The sequence below is a fragment of the Enhydra lutris genome, unplaced genomic scaffold, assembly GCF_002288905.1.
Source record: "Enhydra lutris kenyoni isolate GAN:26980312 unplaced genomic scaffold, ASM228890v2 scaffoldscaffold2, whole genome shotgun sequence".
Taxonomy (NCBI): domain Eukaryota; kingdom Metazoa; phylum Chordata; class Mammalia; order Carnivora; family Mustelidae; genus Enhydra; species Enhydra lutris.
Genome location: NW_019154086.1, coordinates 65,486,435 through 65,503,066, shown reverse-complemented (window position 1 = coordinate 65,503,066; position 16,632 = coordinate 65,486,435). Strand labels below are relative to the sequence as shown.

At 36.8% G+C, this 16,632-nt stretch overlaps 1 protein-coding gene across 1 annotated transcript in view; it reads right to left on the bottom strand.

The window, feature by feature from the left end:
* LOC111152087 (interphotoreceptor matrix proteoglycan 2) overlaps positions 1-16,632 on the bottom strand; it is an 80,237-nt gene that overhangs the window by 34,759 nt on the left and 28,846 nt on the right. Inside the window, exons 7-10 of the mRNA XM_022510397.1 lie at positions 13,443-13,604; positions 9,444-9,502; positions 7,368-7,388; positions 761-1,005 (exon numbers count right to left, since the gene is read on the bottom strand). Of these exons, the coding sequence (XP_022366105.1) occupies positions 761-1,005; positions 7,368-7,388; positions 9,444-9,502; positions 13,443-13,604 (487 nt within the window). The remainder of the gene's footprint in view (positions 1-760; positions 1,006-7,367; positions 7,389-9,443; positions 9,503-13,442; positions 13,605-16,632) is intronic.

The following is a 16,632-nucleotide window of genomic DNA, read 5'->3' as shown; positions in this document are numbered from 1 at the left end:
GAAACAGGCTCCCTGCTGAGCAGAGAGCCAGAGACAGGGCTTGAATCCAGCACCCTGAGATCATGACCTGAGCCAAAGGCAGAGGCTTAACCCACTGAGCAACCCAGGCACCCCAGTAACCAGATTCCTAGTAAACTTTAGTCTGAGATTAACTAGATCCCTCTTTAGCCTCTAAATCCCAAGTACTCAAACCCTCCTTGATGAACCCTTGATTTCAGATCATAACTGGATCTTTCCAGCTATCCAAGTTCAAACTTGGGACTGAATTCTCCGGGATTCTGCCTATCAACTAGTATCAGTTCTTCTTTGACCAAGATCTTCCCTGAACTTTTCTGAGCTGCTCTTTTGTCTCCTGCTCTCTGGTTTTTAAGTCTTAACACCAGTCAATTTGCCTGTGGAGAATTACCGTGTTGGTTGCCCCAGCAGCACTATAACCTGTTCCAATTCATGCTTGCAGGTTCTACTTCTCTTTTTCTTATATGCTGCTCCCATTTTCCTAAACTATTTCTAAAATATCATGCAGTTCTCTACTTTCCCCACTGTTTGTGGCCTTTTGTCTACCAATACTCCTAAGAGCTCCTGATTGATCTATCCCAAATAGCTGCATGGCTAAAGCTCCATTCACGCCAGGACGGCTCCTTTCTCATTCCGTCTAGAGAATGATCAGAACCAAAGATATTTAAGGAAATTGGTTTTCACCAGAGTATACTGGAAAGGAAACTAAAGCTGTACAAGGACTTCATGATGGATATCAACTCACCATTGATAAGCTGAAGGGAGTCAGGATCTGGATTCAAAGAGGAGTTCCCCAACAAAAAATTCTGATGCAGGGTCTCAGCAATATAATCTCTGAAGTTACTAATTGCATAAACAGCAGTGGGTTTATCATCCAGTTCCACAAGACCATGGTTTTCCACCTTATTGGAATGAAGGCTAATCAGGTCCCAGGTGGTATTGCTGATGGCCTCACCATTGAAGGTAACTGCATAATGAACATCTATGCCACTACGGATGGAAAGAGAGGACAGATTAGGCCCTGCTAAGAAAGCGCAAAGAAAGGAGCTTTGAACCCATGGAGTACAAACACTACACCTGATGGGGGGTTGGGGGAGGGTCTCAAAAAGTATGGATTCCACCACCATTCTCTGCAAACTCTGGACAACCTTTTGCCATCCCTTCCTGCTTCCTAGAGAACAGAGGTTCATAGCTCTCGACCCTGCATTATATGTAAACACGTTCTTCCCCACCATTCTCCCTGCTTCTTTCCTCCTTCAGAGCCAAGAGCTCCTCTCCACTAATAGCCAGCCTCCTTCTTTCCCTATTAGCATTTCTCTTCCCAGATTTAAAACAAACAAACAAACAAACAAACAAAACCTTCTAACTACACCCAACAAGGGGTAATCCTCTCATCTCTCTTTTTTACTGTTGTTGTATAGATTATGTACTCCACAATGAGAGGTGGGTCCTGAAGCAATGAAGAAGCTTAATTACCAAATTACTAAAACACAGTTATTGGGAAGGAAAATATGAAATACTTGGAAATAAAGCAAATTGATGACTTGTGATTTTTTTTTAATATCATCCTAGAATGTTTTCTAATATGACAGTTATCTAAGTCTCTCAGGAGATGGAATTTTGTTTGATAGTCCAGACAATTTACAGTCCTGTAAAGTTTGATACTAAACTGTAATAAAACCATTAAGATGTTATCTGGGGGTTTTCTGGCCTAGTAGCAATGATGACTCCAAAGTTTATGATTTTACTACCCTAAACCTTTCCCAAATTGACTACATAAATTTCTGTTTTTCAAATGCTCTACTAACTAGCTTTCATTTTTCCACTGGCTCCTTCACTAATGAGCTGAATAAAACCTTAGTGAGCTAACAACTGTCTGAGACTGGGCTTTTTTACTATTTACCTTTCCATAAGCAAACAAAGAGACCTCTTAGAATAAAAGGTAAAGTAAAAATACATAAATCGTAGTTGACATGCCATTTGATATTTTCTTAAATAATCGTTTTGGAGAAATAACACTAGACTATGAAATTTTTAAGCCAATAAAAATACTTCTTCTAGACTCTCAGATTTCTCTAACAACTAAAAGCTAACATTTTAAGAGTGCTTACCATGTGACAGGTATTTCATATGCTTTATCTCATTTAATCTTCGTAATAACCCTGTGAAGGTTTTATTATCTTCAGATTATTATTAAAGAAACTGAGCTTTAAAGAAGTTAGAAGACTTGCCTAAAATTTTAAAACATGTAAGTGGTAGAGTCCAGATTCAAACACAGATCAGCCTGACTCCAGCACCTAAATTCTGAACTACTATGCTATACTCTCAGCAGGTTTATTTAAACTATTATCCAAAAAATTCATTGTGAGGACAGCTTTGCTCTAGTCATCACTCTGGCTTCCCACCAGTCTGTGATGAGACACGGCCATCAGAAGCAGGACCCAGCAAGTCACACCAAGAACTTCTGGAAGACAGAAGAACACTACTTTCCCAAAGATAAACACTCAAGAAAGACAGGCAATGGAAACAATTTGCCTCCTTCAGAGATTCTGTAGGAGTAAAATGACTCCCAAATCAAAGCATACAAATAATTTAAGTACTTCTCCCTTTTAACTTACTTATACATCATTATATATAATCAAAGAATATATGGCTTTTGTGATTTTGTAAAAAGATTTTGTTTAAAGTGACTGCCTTTCAGTCTCTCCTTGAGTTTCCATCCCCAGTGTTCAGCATGGGACCTGGCACTGAGGGGCCCCCAGTACCTACTAAATAAATAGAAATCTAAACTCGTCTGAATATAAAAAGAAAACTACAATCTAATTAAGGTATTCAAAAATCTGAACAAAAAGTATCAACATAATAAGAATGATCTCATGGAGTCTAGGAAAAGGGATTAGTCAATTAATTTATTTCACTATTTAGTAGAAATCTTCAGACCAATGTATTGTGGCTTCCTTGTAAAAAGAGATCCCTAGATTGGATATGCCACAACAAGCTAGCACAGCTTGATGATGCTGGCCATTAAAATCACCCAACTTCCAGGCACCTGGGTGACTTAGTTAGTTAAGCAGCTAAAGGTCTGCCTTTGGCTCAGGTCGTAATCCTAGGGTCCTGGAATGGAGCCTCTGCTCAGTGAGAAGCCTGCTTCTCTCTCAAAAATGGGTAAATAAAATCTTTAAAAAAAAAAAAAATCACCCAACTTCTTTTCTCTTATTTCAAGCTTGCAAAGGAAACTTTTGCAAAGTCCCTACAGAATTTCCTGTAGGAAAAGAATGCATAAGCCAGACAATGCAATAATTGGTCAGTTGGCAGATCTCTTGCTTTAAATAAATCAATTGGCATCCTAGACAATGCATCATACCTTATGATTTAGTAAGCATGAATTGGTCTTAAGAGACCTGTCCTTCCTGAGAGTACAGGACCTGTCCTGAGCCTGCTTCCTGCAGATTCATACCCTGAATTATAGAAGACACCATGAAAGTGACATCCCTCACCAGCCATACAAGTAGCCAGGCCTCTTTGATGTTTTTGGCCTAATCTGAGTAACTTCCATAAGGTTTTCCTCCCAGATCTGATAAGCTACCACTTCTAATGGGGTGGTTTAGGGGGCTTTAAATTAGTAACTGAGTATTTTGACATCCTAATGCTCTACAAAGTGGTAAGACATCAGCTTGTTGTCTAGAACTTCTTTCAGTCTCTTAATTTTTCATGTCAGAATATATTGATTCATGGGTAATTCCTGATCTTCTTTTGTAAAGATATAAATTCAGAAAAATATGCTAAAATAACCAAAAGATGGCCCCGAGGTAGAATAAAACAGTAAGAGAGACACCTACTGGTCAGAACTTGCCATACAGTATGTGTCCCAAGCCTCCAGCACAATGCTTGGCTCATAGTAGTTCAATTAATACTTTTGAAAATAATAAAAGAATAAATGGCCAATTTTATTCACTAATGCAGGCAGATAAGGCAACTAAATTTGTGCCACTTAAATGACAGTATGATACTCCCTACTTAATCTGAAAAATTTTGTCTCTAAATACCAAAGTCTCTAAAGTTTTCACCCTAAAAAGCATGCACTATCCTCATACATTTGTGACTTCTGAGTAATCATTTTTTTAAATATTTTATTTATTTATTTGAGAGAGGGAGAGAGAACAAGCAGAAGGAGGGGCAGAGAGAGAGGGAGAAACAGAGTGCCTGCTAAGCAGGGAGCCTGATGAGGGGCTGGATCCCAGGACCCTGAGATCATGACCTGAACCGAAGGCAGAGGCTTAACCAACTGACCCATCCAGGTGCCCAATGCATAATCATTTTAGAGATATTACTTCATAACCAGAACCCAACCCTGAGGAAGTGCATGCTCTTTCCAAACTCTGTGGGATAGACCATGACTACATCTCCAGAAAGGTGAGCTTCTTGGGGTCTTTGCACAACCTATTTCATGCTAAGACAGAAAGCACTAATAAGGAAAAAAATGGGGAAAAATGTCTGTGCCACTTAGCACTTGAGTTCATTCCCATGCTATGCAGAAAATTAGACAAGGAGAATCAGAGCTTCACTGAGACTCTACCATGTTCCTTTCATGACTTTTAAATATCACAGGGAGAAGATCAAGAGAAATGTTCCTGGATCAAGAAATCTGAGCAAATTAAGCAGTATGGGTTAGATTACTGGCCTTATCCTTTATTGACAAAATATAATCTGCCTCCCAACATTTCCCTTAGACATATAAAAATAACACCTCTATTGTAGTCTACCTTGTTTAGCGAGGATAAATTCATTAAAGAAGATAAAAATGCCTCAGAGATATGCTGCAATTCACTACCATGTTTTTGTCCTGGAAAGAGAACTCAAAGAAATGCTGATGGTATCAAGAAACCATCTATCTTCGGAGCCAAGAATGTCCCTATGACCCAAAACAGACTGAGTTCTGGCATGGTAAATATAGCAGAGAGACATCTCAGGATGAGGGACAGAATAAAAGAAAGTCACAATCTGAAGGGTTTGAAGAGGTGAGGGGTGGGAGGTTGGGGGAACCAGGTGGTGGGTATTAGAGAGGGCACGGACTGCATGGAGCACTGACTGGGTGTGGTACAAAAACAATGAATACTGTTATGCTGAAAATAAATTTAAAAAAATGATTAATAAAAAAAAAAAAAGTCAAGAGCCCAAGGAAGTACATAAGCAGAATGCACATTGGAAAACAAAACATAATCTGATTAAAGAAAGCTGTCCGCTCTCCACACTCAGCACCTCCAAGTTTACCAGCCGCCACTGTATTATCCTCTTTCATCTTCTAAACTAGACTAACCCAGCTGCTATATAAAGGAAAATTTCTCTTTCTGACAGCTATTTCCAGAAACATCAATCACGTGGAGGTGAAATTTATCCTTTCTCATTCTCTTCCCTCAAATGCCCTCATTGGCTGTTTGACATATGCAGATTTTCAACATAAGAAATAATAGTATCATTCCTCATTAAGATCAACCAAAATAAAGATATTTCAGAGAAACTCAGATATCCTATAAAATTTCTTCTTACAAAGCCTGAAGCTGAAGTTTTGAAGTATACCAGGAAGATGCATTGCTGACTCACTTCAAATGGGTAATCTACTAACTTAAAATAATGTGTGCACCTGGAGAGGTACAAAACAAATAGAAAATTCCATATGGATATAAATGCTTACAGAGAGGGAGAAAGAGAGTGGTTATGTATTATATAAATGGACTACATCTGTGCCACACATTTATTCACCCACAGTCCAGAATACAAGTATACCAAAAAGTTAGGAATCAATTCCATCAACAGGTTAATAACTGACAATACTGAACAATTTTGTTAACCTAGGTTAACAATTCTCTCATAAAATCTAATGGCTTCATATTGGTATCTGTGTCCCTATAGAGGACTTAGCATTCAGTCACTGGATATCATTCTTTTGGTCATAACATGACCAAAAACTCTCATAACCCTGACCAAAAGTATCAGGGTTAAACATGAGAGTTAGGGTTGTTTTAATATTCTAATTATGCCGAGAGGGCAACAACTAAACAATCAGGCCTTTCAGTTGAGTACTGATCATCAACACATATACCTATAACATATACACACAGAACAGTTTACATACACTTAAAATACAGAAACCAAAATTCTGAGTACCTTGGTCAAAATATCTGAAACCTCCTAGTTATATAACTTATGGCAAATCAATTTGTCAGTCTCGGGCAAAATATCCTCACTTCCAGAAGGAGAATGAATATTAATCCTCATTTTCACTATCTCAAGGGGATATTAAGAAAATAAAATGAAAAAATAAGAAAGAACCAGTAATTTGACAGATCTCTGAAAGCATTTTTCATTAGATTCTGTGTTCCTAGAGGAAATAAACCAAGTTATTAATTTTTGTAGGTATAGGGTTTCTCCAATTAGTAGGCACTTAGTAAACACTTAAAAAACATAAATAAAAATGAGGAAGTCAGAAAGCTCTTTTCAAATAAAAAAAAATATGATGAGCTAGTATTACTGTATGTCTAAACACGTCCATAGTCTACACATAAATTTGCTTCATGAATTCTATTTACACATATCAATCTTGCAAGAGAAAATGAATTTTAAATAAATTTGAATCCAAAAAACAAAAACGGACAAGCAACCTCCAGAAAGGGTATTGACTATGTTTTTATATTATGCCTTTTCTAAGAAATTCTAGAGAGCAGCTGTTTTTGCAAATGAACTACTATAGAGATCAGCTCTCTCCCTTTCATTTACCACTTAGTGACATTTGATTACATTATTGAATGACATAGTACCTTGAGAGTGTTTACATTACTGGTGGGTTTTATTCCTATTTTAAATTAAGTGTAACTCAAATACTTAACAGTCAACAGTCTATGACAAGGATCTGTATACTATAGCCTTCGAGCTAAATCCAGCCCAGTGTCTATGAGTTCACAGATTTTATATTTTTAAGTAGTTGAAAAAATAAAAACAAGAACAATATTTTGGACATGTGAAAATTACATGAAATTCAGATTTCAGTTTCCATAAATTTTTATTGGAATATAGCCATGCTCATTCATTTTCAGTGTATTATCTATATCTATATTCATCTGATGGCTAAGTTAAGTAGTTGCAACAGAGAAGAAATGGCCTGAAAAGCTTAAAATATTTACTAACTAACCCTTAAGTAAAAAAGTTTGCCAACCCCCAATCTGTAAGGAGATGGATGCTAATTTTGAAAGTTATAAAAGAATTGAGCCATGCTCCCTTGGACCTAGGGCTACCAAATTTTCTAAACTATCTTTTCAATCCGTGGACTGTATGAAAAGTACCAAAAAGTACTCTACCTGCCATTTTCCTTGGGGGACCTGAAAATAAAAATTGAACATGTTAAGTAGAGTTTAAGACAGTTATAATTGTCACATCATTCATCAAAGTGCAAGTTCTTAATCTATTTCTTCTACAATGTTTCTTTAAATCAGAATGTTTGCATAGTATTAGATGTTGACAAACTGATGTAGATTGAAAGTAGCAAACAAAAGGGGAGACAATATTCTATTTTAAAACTGACAATATTTACTATCTTTAAACTGACAATATTTACTATCTTTAAACCATTCATATAAGGTTTTCTCTTTGTAAATAATTTTTTTTTTTTTTCAGTAGATCCGCAGACAACTCCAGTTGCTGGTATTTAGCAAAATTAGGAAACATTTTCTATTTTTTTGGTAGACAATGTGTCATGTAATTTAAAATAAAAGAAAATCGGATGTTATACAGAAAGATACTAAGGGACTGGGAAAGGTCAGGACTGAACCACAGGGTATTGTATGGCCTTTAATATTTACTTATTTTATGCAGCAGACAATAGATCTTCCCATGTGCCAGAAAACTGTGCTAAGTGCTTTATAAAAATTAATTCATTTAATCTTCATTAAGATTATTAAGGACCATCAGAGTCCCCATTTCACAGGAAAGAAACTGAGGAACAAAGAAGCTACATAATTTACCCAGCATTTCAAAAGTATTTTTGGTAAAGCAGAATTAATAGTAAATTCTCTTTTTTACATAAATCAAACTTTAAAAACGTGTAATTTATCTAAAATCATCCAGCCAGAAGTGCCAAAAGCAGGATTTCAACCCAGGGAAGTTGGTTCCAAAGGCCATGTTGCCTTTTATGTGCTGCCAGATGAGAGAGGTCTTCAAGGGCCTCACATTCTTGGGTTCTCCTATGAGCTTTAGTCAAACTGGAGGCGGTATTCTATGAGAAGTGCTAAGGTTGAACTGGGGACTGGTCAGGGTGTGAGAGTAGGTCGTGGGTCAATTTACCATGCTTGCCCTCTCCCCTGCACAGATAACTAGCTGAGTGTCTTTGGGTAAATTATTGAAATTCCCTGTGCTCTGGTGTCCTTATAGGAACAAACAAAAAAAAAAAAATGAAGATACTAATAACTATCTCATAGCATGGCTGCTGGGAATAAATAAGTTATATAGATATGAAGCCTGGCATACTGTAAATACTATGTAAGTGCTTGCTAGTATTTCTGGTAAACCCCGAAGTTGTGATTAGAGAATATGCCAAAGGTAAGATGTAGGCCCTATACAGATTATGCTTTGAAGTTACACAGTTCCCTTACTCATGCTCCCCTGCATGCAACAGCTGGGTCACAACTATTCTCCAAATGCTCCAAACCTTCCCAGTACTGAGTCTAGCATGGGGTTTAAGAGTAAGAGCTGTAAAGGCAGCAACCAGGTGTCAAAATCCCTCTCCCACCGCTAATTTAAAAGCTTTCTGACTTCGGGCTAATACTTCATCCTTTTAAACCTGTTTGCTCTCTGCAAAATGAGTATTAATAATAATATTTATTCTGATTAAGTTAGCTCAGGAATATAAAGTCCCCGATACAAAGCATTCACTCAGAAAACATTAACAAGTATTATGCTGTTTTAAGCAGAGAAGAGATGTCTTAAAAAGAGGTCTCTGATTTACTTAGAACTGTTATGTTTGAAATGAAGACAAATGCATCCCCTCCAGAATGGCCTTACAGTAAGATGTCAAAGTCACCTCAGCAGAACACTGACAAGATTTAGTAGGAAGCCAAGATAATCTCTAATGTGACTTCAGGCTCCCCTCATTGCCAAGGAAAAGCAGTGTAACTTGTCAACGGCAAGCTGGGAACATGAATCCCGAAGTTCTTATCTGCCCAACAACAGATCTAGTAGGTCTCCTTGAATATATTCTTTTGCCTTTTTCTAATTCAGTTTCCTCTCCTGAAAAACCATCATTAAGAAAACACATTTACCAGAAATAGTATTGAATTACAACATTCATTTGTTTTTAGAGCATACATAATAAACACAAAAAGATATTACATCGAAATAAAGAGTGCTATTAAACATGCACATTTTTAGAATCTATTTACCTAAAGTCAAGTACACGAATGTCCTTATAGCCTGGTAACCCAGTAAATGCATTTTCAACCTGTTAAAAATAAAAATAAAGTTTATAGCTATGTAGAAATGTGAAAAAGTACATAGAAAATACTGTTTTAATTTAAGAGTTGAATATAAAGTGCACTGTTTATAACTAGTAGAAGCTTATATACATATACAGATACATAGTAGGCAGAAAGTTACATAAGAAAATTATAATAGCTTACAATGTTAGAAAATAGTTTTTAACACAACACTGCCATATTTTTCTTTTACATTTTTGTCTTTTAAAGTTTTAATATATTTTAATATTAATTTTTTTCCAAATTATGAAAAGCAACTTCTTACTGGCAAAGCACTGCTTTTTCCCTTGTGGGATAAAATGTAGAAAAAAGCATTAGTCTCAAGAACAAAAAAAAAGCTTTAACATTTTTAAATGTAATTGTTTGGATTAGAAATCTGGCCACAGCATACACACTGACAAACAGTCATGTGTTCGTTTTCTGTGAGTGTGAAGTATCTGATGGCATCTGTTTCCTGTTCCTACCAGACAAGGGGAACTGCAAGCAAAGTCAACATTAGAAACTAGTCCACAAGCTGAAGCTCAGGCCCCAGGAGAGAGGCCCTGTTGACCTGGTGTCATGAGGAAGGTTATGAAGCTTTGACCAGGCAATTCAACTGGCCAAAAGATCAATTTATGGGGTGCCTGGGTGGCTTAGTCATTAGGTGTCTGCCTTCGGCTGGGGTCACAATCCTGGGGTCCTGGAATCAAACCCCGCATCAGGCTGCCTGCTTGGCAGGAAGGCTGCTTCTCCCTCTGTTACTCCCCCTGTTTGGATTCCCCCTCTTACTGTGTCTTGCTCTGCCAAATAAATAAATAAAATCTTTTGTCTTTTACAAGATCAATTTATAAAACATCTACAGGAACCAGTTTTATCACTGAGTCTTTAAAATCCAGCCATGTAAATCACGATGAGCTTAGTGACTGGAGATAGGGAAAGAATGCTAACGGGACTAAAAATCTAAAAATAGTCCGGTGATGCATAAAAACATATTTTAACAACATCGAACAGTTAGCCCACACTTCAGAAGGTGACAGTCTCAGCAGATAAGTCACTATGGAGCCAACACCAGAATAAGGAAAGAAGTTGTTAGTGGACTGTCGAGCCATCTCTGGGAATCTGCTTTTAAAACCAAGTCTTAATATAATCGGGAAAGTGGGATTAAAAAAAAATAATAATAATGGCTCACTGAAGACCTCAATGTCTTAAGGATAAAGAATCCAAACCCAAGTAACTCTTTACTTATGATAATTTGCCTGGTTTTATTCTCTTAGAGGAAAGAGAGAAATGCCATAATTCTTGTAGGAAAAAAGTGGAGATGGAATCTTGCAGGACAGGAATCCAAAAATGAGTTTTTCTCAGCTGTTTCTGCTGGCAAAGTAACTGCATACAAGCCTTATTTTATAGAACTAATACTGCCCTGCCCATCAACCATATTGGTTTTCATAAGATTAAAATGAATGTACCTGAAAGAATTCCATTAATTACAAAATGTTATACAACTGTATATTGTTATTATTATTGCTAGACCCATCTCATTTTGAGTTTTGTCATCTCTTGAGTCTAACCACGTACAAGTATTCTAAATCATCATATCTAATTAGCTACTGTATAGGTGTCCAGTTGAAAGAATCATCCCACTTTATTAACAAGATTAATAATAGGTATTATTTATTAAATGACTTCTATGTGCTTGGTGCTTTACAATATTACTCCTCATCTTTGCAATGTCAAGAGATACATGTTTTCCCAATTTCATACAAGGGAAAATTGAGATAGATGTCAACTAACTTGCCCAGGGTCATATATTTGGTAAATAACTAAATCAGAATGTATTCAACCCAAACCTTTCTAATACCAAAGCCAATATTCTTCCCAATGAATTACATGCCTCTTCTTCCCCCTGTCTCATGATAAAAATGTTATAGAATTGAGACCATGACTGGGAAAACTGTGAAGCTCACTTTAACTTTTTACCTGAACTAAAATTAAGGTGACTCTATATGGTATAAAGGAAGGAACACTTTGAAGGGAAGGAGGAGACTTGATTTTCCCTTCTACTCCTAGAGGTTGAAATGACTATGAATAATTTACTTGGCCTCTTGGCCTTATTTGTACAGTGGAAATCCTTACCCACATGGTTGCTGTGAGCTAACAGACTGAAAGCAACAGGTAGACCATAGGCACTATGCAAGGACACTGTGTTAATACTGTGGCTATCATCAGCTATCAGTGCTCCTAACCTTTCTTGCTTACTTTTTTCTCTCTCTGACATCATACTTGGTGTTGTCCCAAACTTATCTTACCCTTTTCATTAAAAAAAACTAATTGCTCCTGAACCACAATCCTCTCCAATCAGGCTTTCTTTTTCCCTGAATATCTTCCCATATTATTGCCTAGGAAATAATATTAAAGGAGCAATCCCTATGACTTCAACCTGTAGGGAGAGAGTTAGAGGGACCCCCTTCAATGTGCATTAAACACAGAACCTTTCAGAGACAAAATCTCTAACTCAGCTGCTTTACACAGGAAGTGGCTGTTGGTAGACATTTCATTGTAGGTAAGGGGACAGGGCTGTAGAGATATGCCAAAGAAACCATTACATGATAGACCCTGACCTTTCATGGCCCCCAAATCACCTCAAGCCAAGAGCTATCTACCTCATAAAGTCTCTGCTGGAGATGTTTTTGAGAATGTTTCTTAGACTTCTTCTAAACACACAGTCAATGAGTGCAATTGTTTATCTAAACACTCAGGCTTACTAAGTTTCCTTAACTCCAAGAGCACAGAGAACCAGACAGCTAATCCAAGACATTATCTGATGCCAGGTGGCCACTGGCCTGGCTGACATTTCTTCTACATACCATACAGCCTTGCAACTTGGCCACACAGATAGGAAAAATAATCGTCTGGCTTACACTCCCTATGTCGGATGGCTGCAGTGATGCTGTTTGGCTGAGAGATGCACATTTCTTTTTCTCCTCTAGACATAGTGTCTAGGGAAGAAAATGAGTCCAATGTAATGGAATTGAAAAACTCAGGCAAGGAGAACCCCATCAAGAGGGAAGGAAAAGAAGTAAACAGGAAGGAATGCTGTGCCCTGTCACTGGACAGAAAGGGAAGCTGGGCACTCAATGCCCTACTACACAAGAGCAAAGGCACACAAGAAGTGGGCCAAGTATGGATTATTTTTGACTGAAAGAATCCTGACTTCAAGTCCCATATAGAATTCTTCCAGAAATTAAAGTTGCAGGATAGTCTAAGGCATGATTCTTAAAGAAAGACCTTTTTAAAAACATCTCCAACCAAGGAACAGAGATAGGAGGGAACTTTACATTTCACCAGATACTCTTTTGTCCTTTTGAACTTGGTACTGTGTACTACTTATGTGTTGACTGCCCCAAATTTTTCAGTTTAGAAAAAGAATTTTAATTGGAAATTAAAACAAATTAAATTTAATGATCCTTTAAGAAAAACAATACACTGTGTATAGTTCCTTAAACATACTAATTTCTCTAAATACTGTCAAGTCAAAACCATGCCACTGAACACATTCTTCTTTGGCTATGCACCAGAAGTTTGGGAACAGTATTTATTTGTTAACAGATGGTAAAGGTGTGTCAGATTTTGCTTCAATTAAATAAACTCATCTGCCTTTCTGTGACCTTTTTACAGAGTGTTCTGAAGAAATAGCTAAGTCACAGCCCCTGAAGCAAATAGAAAAGCTTAATTCCTTAACCTACCTTTAACCAGTCTTGTGACTATGGGAAATTTACAACCCCAGGAAAATGTCTTATTAATTTGAAAGAGAGAGAGAGAAAGAAAGAAAAAGGAAGGAAGAAAGGAAGGAGGAAGGGAGGGAGGGAGGGAAAGAAAGAAGAGAAAAAATAAAAGAAAAGAAGGAAAAACAAACCCAAAATCATCTACCTCTGAAATAAACTCTTCCGCAAGTTGCTGGTGGTGGAAGTTGGAAGGATCCTGTAGTTCTTCCCTGTATTGCTCTCCCAAAAGGTGTATACTGAATTCTGCAATCTGCTCAGTTGCTGGTTTTGTGGATTCTTCTATCACATTCTCAATTTCATTGCTAATCTGGATTTTTAGAGAAAAAACAATAAATGTCGATGTTTACTCATGCAACCAACAAATATCTACTGATCAGTACATATCAGACACTGTGTCAAAAGAAACTTCTAATGATGACCTTTTATACAATATTTGACTTTGGAACTAATAGGATGGACTTTAAGACATAGGCAAACATTAAAATTACCATGCATTTGTACATTCCTTTGAACACACAATGGCTACTTCAAGGAAAGACAGAAAACCTTCAAAGTTGACCATCTTCTATCACATTATCTGTGAGTTTAAAAAGAGTTGACTATGCTAATAGTATCATCTAAAAATAGCCTAGGAGTGTGGTTCTCAAACTTTTTGGTCTTAGGACCCATTTAGACTCTTAAAAATCATTCAAAACACAAAGAAATGTGGTTTTTGTGGGTTTTATCCATAGATATTTACCAGACAAAAAATTGAAGGGGAAATTTTAAAAATATTTATTAATTCATTTAAAAAATAATAAGTTCCTCATGCTATAGAAAGGAATAACATTTTGCAAAATAAAAATGAATGAGAAGAGTAACACTTTATATTTTTGTAAGTTCTTTAATTTGGTTGGCTTAATAAGAAGACAGTGGATTGTCGTATCTGTTTCCACGTTCCATCAGTTACAATACATTGCTTTAGTTGAAATACATGAAGAAAAGTATTAGGGAAGGGAGAATTACATTAACAGCCTTTTTAGATAATTGTGGAGATTCTTTTTAGATACTACACCAAATTCAACAAGGTGTGGTTTCTTAAAGATTAGTGACTACATGGAAGTTGAAACTGTATGAACTTTTTGTACTCTGTAACATTAAAATCCATGTCTTCCAGTGGCCAAAGCTCCAACAATTTGAACAAAATAAATAATGGATTATAATCCAAAGAATAAAATAAGTATCCATGGATTCATATTGATAGAAATAAATGATTTAATAAATAAATGAGAAGCGACAACAGTGTCTTAAAGAAGAATTCCAATTAGTAAATATAGAATGAGGGAAAGAAAATATCACTACTACAACACTATGGTAAGAACTGCTACGTGGAAGATACACTTGAGCTTATCCACCTTAGTCCCTCCATTGTGATACACAAGGGGTTGGAATGGAAGACTTGCTAGCCTAAGGGGTCCTGGCAAGACAATGGCAGAGTCAGGAAGAGACTACAGAGACTTTCTTTCAGTGTATCATTTTTCATCCTTGATATATCATATAATCAGAGACCTTCAAAATTTCAGACTGGGAAAGAACCTCAAAGATCCTACTATTCCTTTGGATGCCTGAATTCTCTCTAGAATATCCCTGACAAATGGTTACTCATACTGTTTAAATGGCTCTGATGAGAGTCCCGATCTTCAAAGGCAGACCATTACATTTCAAAAAAAAAAAAAAAAAAAAAAAACAAGCTCTTGGGGCACCTGGTTGGCTCAGCCAATTAAGCATCTGCGTTAGCTCAGGTCATGTCCTGGGATACTGGGATGAAGCCCCACATCAGGCTCCCTGCTCAGGGGAGTATCTGCTTCTCCCTCTCCCTCTGCCTCTGCCCCCTCCTAGTGCCCTCTATCTCTCTCTCTCTCTCTCTCTCTCAAATAAAGACATAAATCTTAAAAGGAAAAAAATAAAAAGCTCTCATGTTTGGAAAGCTCTTTAATTTTTTTTTCTTTCTTCTTTGCCCTTCACAACTTGGTTCCTGTTTTGCTTTTCCAGCCCCATCTCCCTTTCCCGCACCTTTCACTATCCTCTCCAGCCATGCTAAATTCCTATTTGTAGACTGAGGAATGTGCTAATTCTCTCTGGCCTAAGTAGTACTCTTCCCTTTGTTTTGAGACCTCAGGCCAAGACCTTTCCCCTTTCTCTTCTACTGGTAACTTCTATTCAATCTCAACTCAGACCTCACCCACACCAGAAAACTTCTCAGAAGAGCCCCTCAAAACTGACCCAATGCTCCTAATGTTCTCCTATTTCATTCTGCATTTACCCTATCATAGCACATAGCACAAGGTAATTATACCGTATGTTTACTCATCAGTATGCCTCCTGAAAGAGTAACTGGCACATTATCAGGCACTCATATTTGGGGGCATTCTTATTAAGGTATAATTGACATATAACATACATTAGTCTCAGGTGTACAATGTGATGATTCAATATTTGTATGTATTGCAAGATGATCATCACAGTAAACCCAGTTAACATCCATCACCATACACAGTTACAAACTTCTTTTTCTTGTGATGAGAACTTTCAAGATCCACTCTCCTAACTACTTTCAAATATGCAACACAGTACTATTAACTATAGTCACCATGATGTACACTACATTCCCATGATTTATTCATTTTATAACTAGAAATTTATATCTTTTGACACACTTTACCCATTTCATCCACTTCTACCCAAAATTCTTAATATTAAGCCCAAATATATTTCCCTTTAAGCTCCACCACTGATCTCAGTTCTGTAATCTAAGACATATATAAAAACTGTAGTCACCAGAGGGCCCTTCAAATGAGTTAAAACACCTATCAGGACTTCCCTGACTTCTCTAGATCTGCTCCTCCAGACATTTCTCAGGCTCTTAATACCTTCCTTAGAGTTTGGAATACACAAGTCAGGTCTGATCAATTAAAATATGATAGGATACCACCACCTCTCTTACAATAGATTCTGTATTTCTATAAATGCAACCTAAAATTACACTAGCTTTTACTAGTTTCACCCCAGTAACTGCATCCTACTACTGATTCATACAAAAACTACCATCAACAAAAACTCTTAGTCTTATGGAATTTTATATAAAACTTTGCATTTTTTATATTAAATTTTATCTTGCTAACTTTGGACAGAGACTCCATTTGCCATATAATTATAAAAGAAATATCCTTAGTAATCTTGCTGCTACAGAATACCTTAAGTGATGAATAATTATTTTTTAAAAGTTTTTAAGGCAAAGCTGGTTTATAAGAAAGTAAAGAAAATGACAAGGGGTCTGGAAAATCAGGTTAGAAAAA